The sequence below is a fragment of the Salmo trutta genome, chromosome 3, assembly GCF_901001165.1.
Source record: "Salmo trutta chromosome 3, fSalTru1.1, whole genome shotgun sequence".
Classification (NCBI taxonomy): Eukaryota; Metazoa; Chordata; class Actinopteri; order Salmoniformes; family Salmonidae; genus Salmo; species Salmo trutta.
In genome coordinates this window covers 27,118,023-27,137,904 of record NC_042959.1, presented here as the reverse complement: position 1 = coordinate 27,137,904, position 19,882 = coordinate 27,118,023, and the positions used below count along the sequence as shown (strand labels likewise).

The window sequence follows — 19,882 nt, the reverse complement described above, 5'->3', positions numbered from 1 at the left end:
ACATGCTTTTTCAGTTCTGTCCACAAATTTTCTATAGGATTGAGGTCAGGGCTTTGTGATAGCCACTCCAATACCTTGACTTTGTTGTCCTTAAGCCAATTCGCCACAACTTTGGAAGTATGCTTGGGGTCACTGTCCATTTGGAAGACCCATTTGCGACCTAGCTTTAACTTCCTGACTGATGTCTGGAGATGTTGCTTCAATATATTCACAAAATTCACATAATTTTCCATAATTTTCATGATGCCATCTATTTTGTGAAGTGCACCAGTCCATCCTGTAGCAAAGCACCCTCACAACATGATGCTGCCACCCCCGTGCTTCACAGTTGGGATGGTGTTCTTCGACTTGCAAGCCTCCCCCTTTTTCCTCCAAACATAACAATGGTCATTATGGCCTAACAGTTATATTTTTGTTTCATCAGACCAGAGGACATTTCTCCAAAAAGAACGATATTTGTTCTCATGTGCAGTTGCAAACCGTAGTCTGGCTTTTTTATGGCGGTTTTGGAGCAGTGGCTTCTTCCTTGCTGAGCGGCCTTTCAGGTTATGTCGATATAGGACTCGTTTTACTGTGGATATAGATACTTTAGTACCTGTTTCCTCCAGCGTCTTCACGAGGTCCTTTGCTGTTGTTCTGGGATTGATTTGCACTTTTCGCACCAAAGTACGTTCATCTCTAGGAGACGGAACGCGTCTCCTTCCTGAGCGGTATGACGGCTGCGTGGTCCCATGGTGTTTATACTTGCGTACCATTGTTTGTATAGATGAACGTGGTACCTTCATGCGTTTGGAAATTGCTCCCAAGGATGAACCAGACTTGTGGAGCAATTCACAATTCTACTTTTTTTTTGGCTGATTTCTTTTGATTTTCCCATGATGTCAAACAAAGAGGCACTGAGTTTGAAGGTAGGCCTTGAAATACATCCACAGGTACACCTCCAATTGACTCAAATGATGTGACTTAGCCAATCAGAAGCTTCTAAAGCTGTGACATTATTTTCTGGAATTTTCCAAGCTGTTTAAAGGCACAGTCAACTTAGTGTATGTAAACTTCTGACCCACTGGAATTGTGATACAGTGAATTCTAAGTGAAATAATCTGTCTGTAAACAATTGTTGGAAAAATGACTTGTGTCATGCACAAAGTAGATGTCCTAACTGACTTGCCAAAACTATAGTTTGTTAACAAGAAATTTGTGGAGTGGTTGAAAAACGAGTTTTAATGACTCCAACCTAAGTGTATGTAAACTTCCGACTTCAACTGTACTTGAGTGTGGCGGGTTGACACCGGAGTGAGTCTATCTTCTTTCTCAAGACTTCTGATAAAGGATGTCAAATTAAAAGTGATATCTGAGGTCAAAGAATGACTATATTATTTATGGTTAGCTGTATTTTAACTCCAAAAATAAGTTATATGTCACCATAAGCCTATATACAAAACTTTGTGCCACACAGACATTTACAAGGGGTTTTATTTACATCACTGGGTGTGACAAACAGAAAAATAGTTGCAAAAAAAAATGTATTTTTTTTTTATGCTTAAATGACAGAAATAGTTTGGAGGTCTGTTATAGTCATGGCATACAAATGAATTGTTCAGTAGTGCACTTCAAACCTGCTTATTACTCAAGATTATACCAGTAGTTTTACCAGTGTTAAACATGAAAACGAGAAGCACTTTTTGTGCTGATATGTAGAGTTATTCCTGTAAAAGCTTCAATTAAGTCCAAGGCAAAACATTGTTAGCCAAATAAACATGCCTAGACACATGAAAAATTGTACTTTGGCATTTTTAAAATGCTTCTAAATAAATATTTGGATGGATTGCTTTGGTTACACAATCATCAAATTGGTTTTAAGAAAATATAACTATGTAGCAAGTTCCCCTTTAAGACGATATAGTCAATACTTAACTTTCATTATGCAAAATAACAAAAATAATTCTATGTACCTCGAACGAGTCTTCAACATACTACCTAGCAGCACTGACTCTAAACATGTAACCTACATTGTGCTCTACAGTTGTAGATAGCACTAAGAGAAGAATCTTTGATGACCACAAAGCATTATCAATTAAATCCCTATAGGTAAGGATGTTGAGACCATCCTTGAAATATTGTGTCTGAATGTGAAAAACAAGTATATTATCAACTCTGTGCTTTTGTTCATTTGTGCTAATGCAATTAATGAATTCATGTTATTGCCAGTGAATGAGTTTGACCATAAGCACGTTGCCAGCTTTTGGCTTCTCTGGAATCATCATCATTCTACAAATGTGAATGAGGCCTTTCACTATCATGGTGTCTGTCAATAGAGCTTGTAACTAGTGCTATCAAAACAAATGACGGCAAGCCAGAACAGGGGTGAAATTAAAGTAAGATATCCCCTCTCAGCCAGCGGGTCATTCATACAGATGTAGAATCTTAATTTGAGCCAGGAAAATAATCCTGCAGCAACAGGAAATGTGAATAATTATGTGGATTATAATTATACATTTTTATAGAAGTTGATATCTTTTTCATTAGGGCAAATCAAGTCAAACATTTCAAGTGGAAATTACCAACTTTATAAGCCTTTTTAAAACGCAAATGCACTACAAGTTTGCATTTCCTGCTCTGCAGGAAAATTCTCAGCAACATAGTAGTGATCAAATTAAGATCCTACATCTGTATCTGATGACTAGATGGCGAGTCTATCTACCATCCTGCACCATTTGAATGATCAGGTCCCGTGCGTCCTGCACAGCAGAGTTCACCTCCGTGTCCCCCTTCCTGACATGGGTGCCAATGAGGAAGAGCTTGCGCTGGTCCCCCACTTCCTCCAGGGACAGGGCTTCATGGAGTGTTGTGATACTGCAGGCCCCTTGGTTATCCTGGAGATGGAGGAATAACCGGAACAAACCCGAGGTAAGACACTGGAGCAGGTGCAGTATCTCATAGGGATGAAAAAAAAAAAAAAAAAAAGAGGCGACGAGGAAAGGAAATGCCCACAAGACTATTGAGATGCAACCCTTTGCTCTTTCTCAATTGTCTTTCCTTGATTCCTCATGTCCTTTCTCCTCATCTCGTTCTTAAAATGCATTGGAGGAGAAGATCTAGGGTTACGCCCCTTTGCGTTTTCAATGCGTTTTGAGGAGGCCAGGAGAGAGGACGTGATGAATCAAGGAAAGACACTTGAGATGGGAGTCTTATGTCAGTGTCAGTCTCACCTGCTTGTTGGCTAGTACCACTAAGGGAAGGTAAAGGTCGGTTTCTAGCAGCTCGTGGAGATGCTTCTTAGCCAAAGGGAACTGGGCGGCGTCTGAGGAGTCCACCACAAACACCAGCACCATAGCCTTGCACATGTACCTCTTCCAATAGGGCTGCAGGTTCTCTGTGCCGCCAACTGCAAAATATGCCATGTTTTTTTTAATATAAATTCTTCACCACAAGGTATCATAGAAGTCATGTTTGTACATTTGTGAAACACAAGATAATACTATGAATGCATATTGAGTGATGAACTCATTTGACATTTTTCATATTTAACAGCTTGAATAAAGGACTCCACTAATGAGACCCATTCCTTCTTATCATGGTCATCCAGATAATTAGCAGTTACTGTACTCTCATCATTGTTATGTGCAGGTTGCATTCACTTTCTAGGAACTCGATCTGCAAGTCCTCCCTATTGATGGACACAGCGTTAAAGCCCTGTGTTGGGGTCACGTCCTGCTCCAGACTCCCCGTGGCAAAGCAGTGCAGCAGGCTGGTCTTCCCTGCCCCTTCAAGGCCGAGCACCAGGACTTGCTTTCCTGTGGGCTTCACCTAGGAGGACACGTAATAACAAAAGAGAGACATCAGATGCAACCATCCAGATGTATAGAGATCACAATGTTGTATCTGTCCCATTATTGCATCAGTGAGAGCACGGGAAGTGCCATTGAGGCCATCTCCATTTTGAAGTAGTTGATTTTCTTCTTATTCTACTACTTCTATAAGTTGGTAAACAAACTGAAAGGGTGCACACTGCCACCTGGAGTGTGTTGTTTGAACAGGTATAAAGTCAAGGTTGGAGATTTACTGCCACCTGCAGTTATGGAATGTTTGCTCACAAGTATAATTTCGTTATTCCTTCCTTAACCCATAGGAAGTCCCACTAAGTTGACTACTTCAAAATGGTGAAAGTCCTCAATGGCGATGTCCATGCTAAAATGGGCTTTTGGGCACTAGAATCATCTATACATCTCTATGGATGTTAACCCCTAAGCAAAGATGGGGTATATAAAGGCAAAAATGTCACTCATGTGGAAGTATTACCTGCAAGTGCTGATCCAGAATAATGAGTTCATGTTCATTAAAACCATGATACTGGGACATTCTAGAATCTTAACAGGTGCTTGCAAAGTCTACCCACATACTCACACATACTACACTGACACTCTAACACACACACACAGCTGCTACTCTGTTTATTATATATCCTGATTGCCTAGTCACTTTTACCCCTACCTACATCCACATACTGTATTACCTCAACTACCTCGTACCCCTGCACATTGACTCGGTACTGGTACACTTTGTTTATAGCCTCGTTATTGTTTATATTGTGTTACCTTTTCCTTTAGCAAATATTTGTCTTACTTTTTAACTCTGCACTGTTGGGAATGTCATAGGTAAGCATTTCACTGTTGTATTTGGCGCATGTGACCAATCAAATTTGATTTGATTGTGAATAGTGGAATAATTTAGGCCTAAACCAATCACGTTTCTTGCTTTATCTTTACTTCAGCCTTTTAAAGCACAGGCCTACAGAAGTCAATGAGACTGAAGGGGGCTGAACTGAACTGTCACATCATGTGGTCAGTACAAGCTGACCCACTGCCTGAGAATAGACTATAGGGCCAGGTTACCACTGTATGATGATACAGTCTGGCAACATTATTATAATGTCAAGCTGACCAAGCGACAATAGTCGTTTCAGCCACTCCAGTGACTAATCTGTCACAGAAAAGAAGCTATATCGGAGTGAGGACCTTACTTATTACATATTTATAAACATTACGACCGACATATGACACTAGTTTCACAATAGAAATAAGGTTCTTTCAAATCTAGGGTTAGTGCAATTTCGGGATCTTTGGGACGTCGCTACCCTAAACCCTGACCTTAAGTCCTATTTTTTTTTTATTAACAACAAATCAATACAGAAAGTACATGGGGGGAACACAAGTATATGTAAATAATATACAAAGGACAATTGGGCTAGGGGGTACAATATTACATTACACACGGACCTTAAGGGACATACACTTAGAATTATAACAGCTTTTCTGTTAGTAGAGTAATTAATTGTCTTAAAATATAGTTCAATTTCTCTTTGTAAGGTAAGACAATGTGTTTTGTTCGGAAATTTACATTTGTGATTATGAAATTTGCCCAAAAGAATAATGAAATTAATTACATAAAATTGTTTCAACTTATTTCTATCGAGGGTAAAGAATCCAAGCAGTACATCTCTCCACAATAGTGTAAGATCTTCATAAATGTGTTCAATTATAAATCTACTGATGTCTTGCCACAGTTTCCTTACATGAATACAATGCCAAAAAAGATGCAACACCGTTTCTGGGTGGTCATTACAAAAGGCACAATTTGAGTTTGTTTTTCTTAAACTTCTTTCATATAGTGGTTGGCAAGATAATATTTATGAATCATTTTAAAGGAAACTTACTTAATTTTGTTAACAAGTAGGTAAGTGTGTGGCAACATCCAAACTTTTTTTCCAACAGATATTATCAATACAACCGTTCCAATATGACATAACATAAGGTATAGGATACAACATCCTGCTGAAACAAGGTTCGTATAGCTCTGTTGTTGAATGGATCAAAAGAGAAACAAATCTTTCCTACTGATGAGTCAACAGGGTCAATGGAAGGCAGGTTCTGAGGGTCAGGTCTCGACACGTTCCTGAATAAAGCAACACCGGAGGGAATGGCATCTAAAACAATTGCAAAAATCTTTAGGTCTTACAGGGATCTTGTAAAGTGATAAGAATTCATTATAACTAATTAAAAAGCCCTCTGAACCTTAACTCCTACCCTTACCATAACCCTTAACGTTTAACGTTTCAACTTCAAATGGGCTTATGTCAGAATCCCATTTAGAAAATCGAGACAATTTGGAGTGAGGTTATTTCCACTAGCAACCCGAAACATCGGTCAAGTAGACGTGCCTCATAATCCCCGAGGTATCAAAAATAAACATTTTACAAGCACAAGATGAACAAAAAGTAGCCTACCTCTGTTACTACGACTGTTGGTGTTTGGTTTGCGCGTTCTGGTACTTTTTGTGCAGTTTCATTTCTAGTGTCCTTTTCGATTTTCTCTGGTTCTTGCTTTGGTTTTGGCTTCGCCTTCTTTGCCTTTACCCCCGAAGACACAAAAGTCCAGATGACATACCCAACTCCTCCGGTTACTGCGAGAGTAAAACCTACGACCGCAGCTTCTCTGACACCAGGCATGTTAGAAACAATTTTGTGAAATCTTGAATACCTGCTTCAGATGTCTTTATACATCGTGATAATGGTTATTATCTAGAAGTTTGCATCCCCGGTTACAACCTGGTTCTAATGTCTTTGGTTATCGCTACAACAAGTGGATTAGTCAAACTACCTCAACGCGATAGGGGATATCCGGCGTTCAGGAGCACACAGGAAGGAAGTACCAGACAAGAACAGATTATGAAAGCAGGATCTAGAATATATATATATATATATATAGTGTATAACACTTAAAAAACAAATATTCAACAATTTAGCCAGTTTTGCTACATTACACACGAACTTGCTATCCTGACCGCGGTGACTTAATCCCTTCATATACAGTCGTTGTTTAATTAATCCTCTCATTTCGGCTCATCAATTTGATTGACATGTAGCGAAACCACCCTATGCACTTACTTTGCGCATAAACATTGTCATGGCTAGATGGGGTACAGCTAATCTCAAATTGACGTCAAAAATTGATTGTGTGTGGATTTCAGACAACCCTAACCCTTTTCCTAAATGTAACCTAATTCTCCTAACCTGCTACGAAAAGTCAATTCTGACAAAGTGTATACTTTCTAGTCAAAACCATTTAACATGTCTTGGCTGGGGAGTGGGGGAATGTAGCGTCACAATTTCAAATGTAAGACTGAAAAACGACTTCAATGACAGGATAGAAAGGAACAGAAAATGTGCAACACCAATTATGCAGAATTGCAGCTGAATTATCATTTCTGCTTTGCATTTCCATAGTAAATCCACCAGGCGGCGCTTGATATTAAAGAGGGCACACTGCATACAATGCTGATGAGATGTTCCATGACCATAAATCCAGATAACAGACAAAAAAAACCCACAAGAAAGCAACATCTGTCAAGGAAGCCTATTTATTAAGACAACAATGGGACACAAATTTTGGCTAAAATAGTTTGCTTCCATCATTGTAAACGGTTCCTAAAACAATGTCCTAATTATGTACTGCTACCCAATAATTTAAAAAAGGTAGACTCAGCAAAATGACATTGCCACGAGCAGCACCACAGATAGAGATGAGCGAGATAAGCGAGATGCAACACTTCGCTCTCACACAGTATCTGTGCACGGGTTCGCTTCACGATGTTACAGCGTGGTAGGTAAGCGACCAAAACAGCAGAGAAGTTGAGCAAAGTGCTTCAACGCTCTTAGTTCTTGCAGAAATTGACCCACTTTGCTGTGCACTTTCTGCATCTAAATCATATCGCTGAGTCTACGTTTAAAAACAGACTTTTTACTTTAGCCGAAAACGATGCAGGGATTTAAAAATAAAAATACTTTGACATACACAGCTTGCCTCTTAGGTCAAAAACAAGGTCAAGTGATTGAAATTGAGTGGGCAAGTCAAGGAAATTAGTTCACGGTCAAGGAGCCGTTTTCAAATACTCAGGCTCAGGGAGAAAAAACAAACAGTACATTTATTTCTGCACAGAAGATATGCATTACAAACTAGCAAGACCCCCCTTGCCTACAACACAAACAAGGTCTCTTAGTTCACTGACATTTGTTTCTGCATCTGAAAAGAAAACCTAACCGTGAAGAAAGCATTGGGGCCTATTACTAAATGTATTGCAACTTATTCAACAACCAGAAATTGGACACCATTATTTGTTTGGTAAAAAAAAAAGAAAAAGAAGAAAGTTATAACCAACTTAAAAAATGATAAAGCTCATGATTCTGTGAGTTCCGGGCCATGTGGTGGTGGTCACCAATGTGTTGCTCCATATCTGCAACGTTCTCCAGGCTACCAGCCACCCTTGCCTCCCTTTTTCTTCTTCTGAGGGGCCTTCTTGCGGGCCCCTGGCCCTGCAGTGGCAGGCTTCTGCTGTCGCGGAGGGACAACGTTGCTGGCAGCGGGGGCCGAGGTGGAGGCAGAGGCTTGGGCTGACCCTGGCCGGGGGGAGGTGGGGGGACTGTTGGCTGTCTTACTGGCATCCCTGGAAACACAGCAAAATGAAGTGATTACCAGCCAAATGCAACACACTACATGAAAAAAGGTGCCAACTGAATGAATCTGGAATCAGACAGATATATTAAAATGTTCAACTATTAGATTCATATACCTTTTTAGAGCTAATGAAAGTGACAAACGATAAGAGACAAGGATGCGTTACTCACAGGTCGGACACTGCTCCTGACGTGGCCCCCTGCGTGCCTTTACCCACTTGTTCCTTCTTCTTGCCCTTCTTCCTGCCACGGTAGTAGGTGCGCTCTCTCATGGGCAGCCATCTCTCCTGGTCAGGGTTCCCCGTGGGGTCGTAGTTCTTGGGCAATTTTCCTAAACAGAGGCGAGAAAAAAAATAGCGATTCCACAGAGATGTTGACTTTATAAACCTCTTAAGGATCTCCCCCCCCCCAAATCTAACTGCCTGTAGCTCAGGACCTGAAGCAAGCATTTTTTAAATGTATTTTACCTTTATTTAACTGGGCAAGTCAGTTAAGAACAAATTCTTATTTTCAATGACGGCCTAAGAACAGGATATGCATATTCTTGATACCATTTGAAAGGAAACACTTTGAAGTTTGTGGAAATGTGAAATTAATGTAGGAGAATATATAACACATTAGATCTGGTAAAAGATAATACAAAAAAAAAAAAAAAATATTAAAATGTTTTTGTACCATCTTTGAAATGCAAGAGAAAAGCCATGTAATATTCCAGCCCAGGCACAATTTTGATTTAGGCCACCAGATGGCAGCAGAGCACATGCAAAGTTTTAGACTGATCCAATGAGCCTTTGCATATACATTCAAAATGTTGTATCAAGACTGCCCAAATGTACCGAATTGGTTTATTAATACATTTTCAAGTTCATAATGGTGCACTCTCCTCAAACAACTGCATGGTATTCTTTCACTGTAATAGCTACTGTAAATTGGACAATGCAGTTCGATTAACAAGAATTTAAAGCTTTCTACCCATATCAGATATGTCTATGTCCTGGGACATTTTTTTGTTACTCACAACCTCATGCTAATCACATTAGCTCAACCGTCCCGCAGGGGGGTTACTTGCAACATGAGGACATACCCTTCTTTTTCTTCCTCTTCTTTTTAACATCCCCCTGGCTGTGGAGAGATAATATTGATAGTGAAAGCCAATGTATAGAACAGGTAGTACGCAGCTTAATTAACACAGCCTTTAATTAAAAGCATTAGGTCTCCTTACCCTTGTTCTTTGGGTAGGTTGTCTCCCGGTACTTTAGCGGCCTTCTTTCTGACGTAGTTGGCGCCGTGAGAGTTCTCCAGCTCATCTACGTCCACGTTAAACGACATGCTTTCAGGGGAAGGGAGGTGCTTGCTGAGGCTGGGACAAAGGACTAAGGACATAATAAAATAAGCTTTCCCATTCACTAAACAGTTCTAGGCACTTTATGATATCCCTGGTAAAAATCACCTTGACTGTGAATGAGAACTGGACCAATCAGAGATAGTCATTTAAATACTCAAAGATTTGACATTGCAGTTCTGACAGTTGTGCTATGATAGTGGCAACGGCATGGATTGCTGGATCAATTGCAAGCATTCGTTCCAAATAAAGTTATTATTTATGTGTAGTTTCAAATACAGAGAGAGAGAAAAAAAAGGATACGACTTAGCTTTATCTTGATCGACCAAAGAATAGGCAGAGATGAGTTGTGCCAAAGTGTGGATATCATTGGTGTTTTGCCTGTGGAGTGAGAGAGGGGGTGGGGGGGAAAACACACTAGTTATTACACTGAATTCCACAAGTATAGCAAGAAGGACATACACCAGCATCACCACTGCAGAACAACAGTAGAAACAGAACAATCGTTAAGAGCATCACTCACTTCCACAGTTGTTCCAGGTCACTGATGGCTTCCTTTTTCCGTCCATACTTCAGCTTGAAATTGGCGGCCTCTCGTACGAGTGCCAGGTGAATAGAGGAACCAGGCTGGGATGGAGGAAGACAAAGTGGAATAGTGGACAATGCAGTGTTACTATGGAAACAAATAGTAACACACACACACACACTCCAGGATTTAAAAAGGTACATTGACTTCTTCATAATGTGCTTGTTGACTAATACTTGTTCAGATTGGTAGTGCTGAATAGCTTGGCTGAAGACATCAATTGCGCTGTCGATGTCCTCTTCGTGGTTGTACATCGTTACCAGAGCTGAGATCTGTGAAACAATTTCAATTTGTTAGCAGGAATGTTATGATGTAATGTTTGTTCAGAACATTTTAAATCTATGATTAGATGTAGAATAATAGAAGTGTAACAACTAACCATCCCTTGTTTGTGCTTGAAATCTTCGATCGACCTCAGGATGTCACATGCTTTGGTAACGTGACCTTTGGAGAAGACACCAATGAAGGTTTATTTATTACGAGGTTGCCTTCTACTCGGTCAGGTGCTCAAACACCTGAATTCTGACAGAACAGGAGTCACTTGCTCATCAAATGACATGATCGCACAGCATTAGGTATCAATCAGTAAGTGTGCTGTTAAGCACTAATCTAATTTCTGCTTGTTACCCAGCGAGCAAAAAAATAAAATAAAAAATAAATAAAATAAAAAATGGGGATATGGAAAGACAACCTTACCTTGAGTCAAATAGAGTTGTGCCATTGTTAATTTGATACCAGATGCACTCTCTGGGTGCTGGTCTGCGAAGCACTTTACAACAGAAACACACACAGCATTATACATACAGGAGGAAGAGCTTTCAATGGCCATTTATGTATTTATACATCAACTACACGCATCTCAAGTTAGGATCTGGTCAACAGGGAGTACCTGAAGCAGCTCTATGGCCTTGGAGTGTTGCTTCTCTCTGCATAGCTGAGCCACCTGGATCAGAACGGGCCGCGGGTGGCCTGGGTTCTGGGACTGGAGGCCTGACGACAGCTTTCTGCACTGGTCCGCCTGTGGGGTGCACGTAACAAATCATCAATGACCGTTGAGATTCCCAGTCTAACCTGTTCACCATTCTCCCTGGACTGGGACCAAAGGGCTCCTGAACGGCTTCAACCCCAAAGCCATAAGACTGCTGAACAGTTCATTAAAACGGCTACCCCGGACGTTCTGCTTTTCACCCCCTACCTACATGTATTTCAATCAATCACCTAACCAAATCTATATGTACATATTACCTCAATCACCCGAACTACCTCGTACCCCAGTACACTGACTCAGTACTCCTTGTATATAGCCAGCTGTGTTTCTTTATTTAGTTACAATTTTCTTTTGAAATATTTGTCAATTTTCATACTTTTTAACTGCATTGTTGGGAAAGGGCTCGTAAGTAAGCATTTCATGGTAAAGTCTACACTTGTTGTATTCAGCGCATGTGACAAATAACATTTGATTTTAAATGAGTATGTAGTGAAATTGTCAATATAAAGCTGTGAATAGAGTGGAGGATAATTTTAACAATGAGTTAATGTATTCAAATCCGATACCTGGTTAGTGTACATAGCCAACAGGGCTTTGTTGAATTCGATGGCTTGCAGCTGTTTCTTGGCCAGCTTGTACTCGACACCGTCAGCATTTGTCAATTTCACTTTCTTCTTAGAGTCAAACACGTTTTGGTCCTGCAAGAGAAAAAGCATATGAGCAACAGCATCAGCCCCCAACAATAAGAGAACACAGTCAATAACAGCTTTGCCTGTTTCAATGTTTAGTAGTTCTTAGCAGTACAGGGAAGGTTCATGCGTGTGTCTACCTTGTTTATTGTAATGATGTTGTTAGCAGTCACAGCTAGAAGTCCCACATCCGATGGCCTAGGATTCAACAAAAAAGGATTCCACTACTCTCTCGTCCTGTGCCTGCAATAGCACATACTTTACAATTGAATGTAATGGCTCAATTGATTCCGCTTTGGAGTAACACTCACTTGAGCTTGATGACTTGGTTATAGAGCTGCAGCGCCACTTCTGTCCGACCCTGTAACTGCATAACGTAGGCCATCTGGGAGTGGATGACAGCCAGCTCTGACTCAATGTCCTCCTCAGTTATATCCTGCACAAACCAGACAAGCAAATTACGATTCACAATTTGAAAAGAAAGAAAAAGGCATGTTTATATCTGTACGCTTAGCCATGACATTGTGAACTTATTCCACAGGCATAGAGCACTCACCGAATCCTCGGACAAGGAAACCCGACAAAGCTCTGAAAAAAATGCCGCAAACAGAAATTGTCAACATTAACCATGAAAGGGCTGGACAAAACCTACCGCACAGCATTTTCGAATTAAGGCCATGTCTGTAGAATGCAGAATTTTAATTGGCTGTGGTCCTAACCTTCTGCTTCCTGTAGTTTGTTCATAGCCTCCGTGAGTTGGCCTTGACCAATTAGAGTACAGGCAGCGTTGTAGCTCAGCTCATATGTAGTCTCTGACAGGCCAAGATCATCCTGCAAAAACAGGGTGGAATTAAATGTATTATTCAGTGTTAAATTGAGACTCAGGGAAGATGAAGGATACCAAGGCTTCAATAACCAAGTGTCTCAGAAGATCAGTACGAATAGAAGTCTGTTCTAATTGGGTACAGAAGACCCACCGGAGAAGACTTCTCCCATGTGCTCATAGCAGCCACCACGGCTGAGAGGTTTGTCTTCCTCTCCTCTTCGTATTCATCCTGGGAGTTCCTGATCAGGTCCGTGTAGACAGCCTTGCACTCGTCATAGCGCTCCATACGGTACAGCTATGGTGAGAACAAAGGGGAGGTCAGGGATCAGTACATTGGGCCAGTTTACTGTGGCTGGCAGGATCATCCACTGAAGGGTTGACAGGCAAACAGTGCAAACAACATCTAATGCCCTTTCTTATTTTCATAAAGTCTTACCACTTGACCATAGAGTTCTTTGAGCTTGTCTGTTTGTTCTGAAACACCTTCAATGGTCTTCAGAGCACTTTCAACTCTGTTCAACCGGTACTCACAGTAGGCCTTTTCAAACACAATGAGGTCACTGAGGAAGCACAAAGAAAGTGTTAAACATTGGCCTAAGGGTACGGCCAGGAGTTTCTCAAACGAGACCAAGTATTTATAGATTTTGCATTGCTACAGGATTATCACTATAGAACATTATGTTCAAGTCACATTCAACATACCTGCCAAGTATTTTTGAATATGTGTTCATGACATTCAGTGCCTCTTTGAAGCTACCATTTTGCAGCAGGCATACTATTTTACAGTGAAGGGCTGTCACATCTTCCTTGACTTCATGCAAAACTGTGGAAGAAATGAATCATTGAGATTAAAGAGGCAAACTGCAGTTCTAGCAGTAACAAAGCATACACCCCACCACTGTTTTAGAGTTTAATGATGGGGCTCGAGAAATGTAACCTGTCAAATTCATAGACAGAGCTACAAATGCAAGGACTGACCATCCAGGAGATCAGAATTATCATTTAAACCATGTTGAGGTTATATACTGTACAACGTTTATTTACAATTACATTGTTGACAAACATTGGAGTAAAACAAGCTTATATTGTGGCTTCTGATGATGTATGACAGTTGAACTATGAACTAAGCTCATGAGGCATTTATACGTTATAGTCAAGAATCACTGAGTGTATATAATTAACCTACAAGTATTTATATTAAAAATAAAAATAAAAGTGATGAAGCAATCACAGATTGGCCCTTAGTGTAGTTACATGCAAAAGTATAATTTTCTTTCAGGTCAGTCACCACCAACGATAATTTAATCAAATCTCAATTTATGGTGTGCAATAGAGAACTCAATAATGTTCCAATGAAATTGCAAATCTGTGAATCACACTTCCCAGCAGATACAAGGCTGCTAGCTACAGGATAGATAGGGTCAAACAGGGTAGTTGCTAGCTAGCTAGCTAAATTGGGACACGTCACTGTGTTTACAACTCAGATGTGACTGACAATTTTGAAATATTATCCCTAGAGTAAAAATATGCTATTGCTGTTCTCAATAAAAATCTACACCATGTTCCGATCATTGGGGGAAAATTGTAATTGAACAAAAACTACCTAACTAGTGATTAGCTTGATTATAGCTGCATATGTATTTTTAACTAAGAGCTGTAACTTAAAGTTAGCTCGCTAGCTAACGTTTAGCCAGCTGGATAGTAATCTATTCAGCCCTCAAATAACACAGAGCATTTATTCAAATTTGACAACTACAAACACGTGAACAAGAGTAAAACCCTACTTTTGTTGACAGCTTTGATGGCCCGAGTAAAATCTCCATTCTGGCCACAGCGATTCACTTCTGTCCACAGCGAAGCAACCGTGCCTCCTCCACTCGCCATCTTTCACTCCATGCAGACTGCCAGCGGAAGCACAATTATGTTTCTTCCGGATTGATAGAATCACAAAAATGGCTAAAGAAAAAAAGTGAAGAACCCACATGCATTTAAAAAGACAAACATCATAATTAGCAAACGTATTTAGATACAGGGTGGGTTTCAGCATACACATTGATTAGTCAGATGATCTATTTTATATGTTCTTCTGACTGATGGGATTTCGCGCATGCGTATTGCTAGATACAGACAGCTCTGTGGGTGAAATCGAATTCACGGACTGTTTGATGCTGTACTAGTGAGGGTGTATTGTTGTACAGGACTGTGTGACGAGTTTATGTCCTACAGAAATGGCCGGGATTAAAGGTGAGGAAGTTGCTGTCTTACTTTTAAATAATACATTAATTGGATTACAACAAATGTGGTCAATCACACATAGCGAGCCAACTAGCTATGCTTTGACATGTTGTGCTGCTACCTAACCACTGCCTGAGTGCTAGCCAGTTAAGCTAACTCCATTAGCTAGCTATCCTCCTTTGCTAGCTAACTACTTTGATATCGGCTTATTATCTGCTAGCTATGTAACGTTAGCTAAATAACTAGCTAATTATATAACGTCAACTAGCAAGGACGTTAACTAGGCACTGTAGCTAGCTAGCTAATAACATGATTGGTGTTCTAGTTAGTAACGCGTTAGCTAGCTACAGTTAACGTTAGGTAGCTAGATTAGCGCCTGGCTAGTTGTGGTATTGATGATGGGCCATTTAACTAGCTCATGATGCCATTACGAATCGATGAAATACACGTTAGAAACTAGCCTTGTCCTGCCAAACCTAATGTTGTGTTGTCATGGCTAGGCAATTATGACAAGCTAAATTAGCTAACGTTAGACCTCGCTAACAAGTGCGTTGTCTCAATCCTCCTTTATCTAGTTAACCATCTAGCTAGCTAAGACCATCATGACATGCAGAAGTTTACAAATCAATGTTCTAACTAGTAACTAGCTAAATTAATACACTTTAATACTAGCAGCTAGCAACGTTCTAATTAACATCTATGATAGCTGAAAATACTCTGCATCCCCTCACCCAATCCATCCCAACCAGGCCCTGAATGTGAAATCATCTGATTTGTCACATGATTATTTCCTCCTTGGAGCTACAGCATCAGGGTCATGGTCAGATGATCAATTATGACCGAAGGAATTAGTATTGCATGAACACACACACACACACACACACACACACAAACTAAGCAACTGTGTGTGTTTGTTTATTTCCCTCTCCTTTCTAGCTCTGATCAGCCTGTCCTTTGGTGGGGCTATTGGCCTCATGTTCCTGATGCTAGGATGTGCTCTTCCAGTGTATGAGTAAGTATCTCCATCATATTCATGTTTCATGTGTTAATGTCACGTGCACAAGTACTGTAAAATGCCTTTCTTGCAAGCTTCTTTAATATGATGCTGCCCACATCAAGTATTTTCCAAGTCATAATTGACGGGAACTTCTCTCTTCACAGTAAATACTGGCCCTTGTTCCTCCTCTTCTTCTACATCCTCGCCCCAATCCCTTACTGCATCTCCCGGAGAATTGTTGACGACACAGACTCGGCCAGCAACGCCTGCAAAGAGCTGGCTTTATTTCTCACAACGGGCATAGTGGTTTCAGCCTTTGGCCTGCCCATAATCTTCGCAAGAGCTGATGTTGTAAGTATACATCTTGGTGATTTTACTTGTGTAGGCTAAGGGGTGTTCGACAACACTTTGCTCTCATACCTGTGCAGTAACAACATTGCATTAGCTTTGTTGTTACAAGTAATTGCTTTCTAATTGCATACATTTTTGGTGTTACACAAATGGAATAAGGACCATTCCTTATAGGAATGTTGGGCTACATCTTATAGGCTACCATTTGTGTAATAACAAGAAATGCTCAAATCTGTTACTAAACAACACTTAGAAAAGGGCTGTGTTTTGCTCAGTCCAAACAGATTGAAAGTATGCAACGCAGAATTTTGTAACATATGTTGACTGAATTATTTATGTTTGTTGTTTACAGATTGCCTGGGGAGCATGTGCGCTTGTGTTAACAGGCAATGTAGTCATCTTCGCAACCATTCTGGGATTCTTTTTGGTCTTCGGCACAAACGACGACTTTAGTTGGCAGCAGTGGTAAAATTGGGGTGTGGGGGGGGCTAAGTCAGAATTGTTTATTACAAGCATTGTTATTATTATTGTTATGATTGCAATTATTGTTTGTTGTTATTTATATGACTGCCGTCCATAGACACACGAAACCAGTGCAATAATCTGTTTTAACTGTCATGCGGAATGTCAGACTGACCTCAGGTGGATGTGCTGACTTTTATTTAGACTTTTAGTTTTTGCTCCATGTTTGTGAGTCTTCTCCCTTCATGTACTGTACAGGCTTATTTTTTGGAGTGTTGCGATAAAATATTGTTGAGATCATAAATGCCCATCTAATCTGTGCAAATGCAAAAATGTCCACCTGGATTGACCTATGGAAGGGGTCTTTGGCTATCGGTTTGGGATTTTTTTTCATTGTCTGAGGTTGGAAGCTTTTTTCCTGTGACAAAGATATCTTACTGATAAAAGATATGTAACTTTGGGAGTGAGGGTGTACAGTAGCGTGCTGGTCAGTTTCAAGAGGATAGTCTCCCCCTCCAAGTGCTGACATGAAGCTGAAGTACTGGATATTTTGCATGGAGTAAAGGTTGTTTTGGAAGAGCACATTGAAAGCTGAACGCCTGTGAGATTCTCTCAGCTTGAAACCATTCAATATGAAGGCAGATACAGCATATATTGATATAATGCATTATCCAATGCACTGTCCCCCATTGCAGTGATCAAATTCTAATGACTCGGCTATTCACCGACATTAATTTGATACAGGCCTCTTGTGTTTGGTTGTTTAGCGTAGCGTAGCATATTCTGCCCCTTTTGAATATTGTCTAGAAGTCATTGTAACCCTGTGTCATCTTTTCTCTTTAGAATAGAGTCATCAAAAACCTTGGTCAGACAGCCCAGGATTAAGGCTAGCCGGCGTGAAATGTGGCCAACTTAAGATCTAGGCTACTTATAACCCGGGTCACTAATACCGCTAGCCCTACATTTACCAGGTATCCAAGAGACCAATTGGTTTCTATACCAGTAATTGGAAACCAAGGCTGCACTGTAGTTATATTTCACAGATAAATGTGGATGAACCCTCGTTTTTACCAAGGCATATCATGTTTTGTTCTATATTTAGTACATCTGCACTAAGATGTTCTCCTGTCCTCTCCCTGAAAGAAATTAATTCGAATTAATGTTGTATACTTGTATACTTGCATTGGGTGTGCTGATACCATACATTCACTCAGTGTAGTTTGCCATTAGTTAAAGGTCTCAGAGGACTGTGTCCTGAGCTTTGAAGTTTGCTGTTACATTTAACTGAACTAGTTGTAGCTAATCAAGGTATTAAGCATCTGTCACCTCGTGTGCAGTGGCCTGTTTAGCTGGGTGGAAAGGTTGCGTGTTTAAGATCTCTTTGTTTTTATTTTGCAGATGGAGCAGTTGTCTTTGAAAAGTGGTCTCTGGAAGAGGCAAAAAAAAAAAGACTGAAATCCATCTAAAAATATTCCAGAAGTAATCGGAAGCACTGATTCATCTGGTATCTCTTTCTGTCTCACTCAGATTGTGAGTAAGTTTGTCAACTTCTTATTTCCAGTCTTCCAGAGACCACAACCTTCATGAAGATAGTGATCATAATGAAAACACTTTTGCACCTTTTTTGAGTTTAGCTTAACTTTTTAAATAATCATTGTTACCTTGATTATCAAAGGTAATGTTACAACAAATGGCGTTTGGTGTTTTTGTTATCCTTTTATGTAAGTAAAGTTTAAACTTTCCATACATCAAAACAAATGATAAAATATACATTTGTGCCTACAGCAATGCACTGATGGCATATCTACAGTTTTTGGACATCCAGGGTAGGCTATTCATAGTATTTTGAACCACAATTTAAGTATTATAGACTGAGTATTGCTTAGTGAAAGTTTGAGAAATGTACAAAGAATTTCAATATAATTCTATCAAACAAATGAACACACACAAACTGCATAGTCAGGTCATTCTAGTCATGGGATGGGTTTGTCACTGATCTCTTTTGTGAAGGATATGTTGTTTCACAGACCTGGAAGTATATTTTATTTATTGGTATTAGAGGACGCTTTGTGTAGATGTCCAATTGCCACTTTCTATCTACAACTGTTGTGTTCGGAGGCAGAGGTCAGCATGGGGGTTTTCTTTTCTAAATAAAAGCCTTTTTTGAACATCCTCTCATTGAATGAATTATGCATAAAATTCCTACAATATCAACACTTCCTAGTTGCATTTGGGATGAGACTTTTGAAGAGACTAATTTATTTATGGGTTCTAACTTGACTATGAAACCTTCAGATCTAGCAACAGGATCAAACCATTGATTCTATCCAGTTGCTTTGACACGTTCTGCACTGGTGTGTATAAGGTAGAGAATGACATGTTCATTAACCGTCACACATGGAAGCTGGTAGTCAAGCACTAACAGGAGGAGTAGCTGTGTTTTGTCTCCCCCACCTGGCAAGGAACTGACATGTGAAACAAGGCCGTGCATAAGCTGAGACTTCTTTATTAAAGGCCCCAGACTCCGTGCAGTGATGTCCCCATTGTTGTGCTCATATTAGCATCAGAACTGTATGGATCAATGGCTGTATGGATCAATGGTTGTTCAGATGGGTGAAACCTCCCAGCCCACAACCCCCCCTGATTCAGATGAGGATAAAAACATGTCACTAGATAATTATATAGCAATTTCAGTAATGGTACAAATGCAAAGCCGAGGAAATTGTCTGCCAGGCAGACAATACTTCCTCTTTAGGAACGTTTATGGATTTTATTCCCCTGAAATAAGATCCAAAATATAAATGTCAAGTAAAGAATAAGGTACCTGTTTTAAAGTTATTTACCAGAAGGTTAGTTATGTAAGTGTGTATAGCTCCAGGGTGTAGTTTAGATATGCA

At 40.1% G+C, this 19,882-nt stretch overlaps 3 protein-coding genes across 5 annotated transcripts; 1 reads left to right on the top strand and 2 right to left on the bottom strand.

The window, feature by feature from the left end:
• Nucleotides 1–1,455: 1,455 nt before the first annotated feature.
• LOC115171356 (ADP-ribosylation factor-like protein 9) lies at nucleotides 1,456–6,700 on the bottom strand. Of its 2 annotated transcripts, none has more exons than XM_029728096.1 (4): nucleotides 6,284–6,700; nucleotides 3,639–3,807; nucleotides 3,210–3,385; nucleotides 1,456–2,933 (listed from the first exon to the last, which is right to left on the bottom strand). In XM_029728096.1, the coding sequence occupies exons 1-4, from the start codon at nucleotides 6,503–6,505 to the stop codon at nucleotides 2,694–2,696; spliced, it is 807 nt and encodes a 268-aa protein (XP_029583956.1). In that variant the 5' UTR covers nucleotides 6,506–6,700; the 3' UTR covers nucleotides 1,456–2,693. The 2 variants fall into 2 exon arrangements, with proteins under 2 accessions (XP_029583956.1, XP_029583964.1); XM_029728104.1 differs by having other exon boundaries at nucleotides 1,456–2,873; nucleotides 6,284–6,698.
• A 698-nt stretch (nucleotides 6,701–7,398) lies between these two features.
• srp72 (signal recognition particle 72) lies at nucleotides 7,399–14,868 on the bottom strand. Its single transcript, XM_029728053.1, has 19 exons — nucleotides 14,725–14,868; nucleotides 13,643–13,763; nucleotides 13,377–13,500; nucleotides 13,092–13,235; nucleotides 12,834–12,945; nucleotides 12,671–12,702; nucleotides 12,426–12,550; nucleotides 12,255–12,312; nucleotides 11,992–12,123; nucleotides 11,327–11,455; nucleotides 11,134–11,206; nucleotides 10,817–10,881; nucleotides 10,614–10,709; nucleotides 10,375–10,478; nucleotides 10,155–10,232; nucleotides 9,732–9,869; nucleotides 9,594–9,631; nucleotides 8,681–8,840; nucleotides 7,399–8,499 (listed from the first exon to the last, which is right to left on the bottom strand). Exons 1-19 carry the CDS (start codon nucleotides 14,822–14,824, stop codon nucleotides 8,307–8,309), a joined length of 2,022 nt encoding a protein of 673 aa, XP_029583913.1. The 5' UTR covers nucleotides 14,825–14,868; the 3' UTR covers nucleotides 7,399–8,306.
• Nucleotides 14,869–15,010: 142 nt separating this feature from the next.
• LOC115171370 (leptin receptor overlapping transcript-like 1) lies at nucleotides 15,011–19,157 on the top strand. Of its 2 annotated transcripts, XM_029728124.1 has the most exons (5): nucleotides 15,015–15,184; nucleotides 16,112–16,187; nucleotides 16,337–16,523; nucleotides 16,876–16,988; nucleotides 18,384–19,157. In XM_029728124.1, coding segments are annotated over exons 1-5 (393 nt in total). In that variant the 5' UTR covers nucleotides 15,015–15,168; the 3' UTR covers nucleotides 18,385–19,157. The 2 variants fall into 2 exon arrangements, with proteins under 2 accessions (XP_029583975.1, XP_029583984.1); XM_029728115.1 differs by lacking the exon at nucleotides 18,384–19,157 and having other exon boundaries at nucleotides 15,011–15,184; nucleotides 16,876–16,992.
• The last annotated feature ends 725 nt before the right edge of the window (nucleotides 19,158–19,882 follow it).

Coding starts and splice junctions, on each gene's coding strand:
- LOC115171370 (XM_029728115.1), top strand. Junction 16,188..16,336: donor TGTGCTCTTCCAGTGTATGA/GTAAGTATCTCC, acceptor CTCTCTTCACAG/TAAATACTGGCCCTTGTTCC. Junction 16,524..16,875: donor TCTTCGCAAGAGCTGATGTT/GTAAGTATACAT, acceptor TGTTGTTTACAG/ATTGCCTGGGGAGCATGTGC.
- srp72 (XM_029728053.1), bottom strand. CDS start 14,824: ATGGCGAGTGGAGGAGGCACGGTTGCTTCGCTGTGGACAGAAGTGAAT. Junction 12,313..12,425: donor AACCAAGTCATCAAGCTCAA/GTGAGTGTTACT, acceptor GTTGAATCCTAG/GCCATCGGATGTGGGACTTC. Junction 10,710..10,816: donor TCAAGCACAAACAAGGGATG/GTTAGTTGTTAC, acceptor ATTGTTTCACAG/ATCTCAGCTCTGGTAACGAT.
- LOC115171356 (XM_029728096.1), bottom strand. CDS start 6,505: ATGCCTGGTGTCAGAGAAGCTGCGGTCGTAGGTTTTACTCTCGCAGTA. Junction 3,808..6,283: donor CAACAGTCGTAGTAACAGAG/GTAGGCTACTTT, acceptor GTGTCCTCCTAG/GTGAAGCCCACAGGAAAGCA. Junction 2,934..3,209: donor TGGTACTAGCCAACAAGCAG/GTGAGACTGACA, acceptor CATCCCTATGAG/ATACTGCACCTGCTCCAGTG.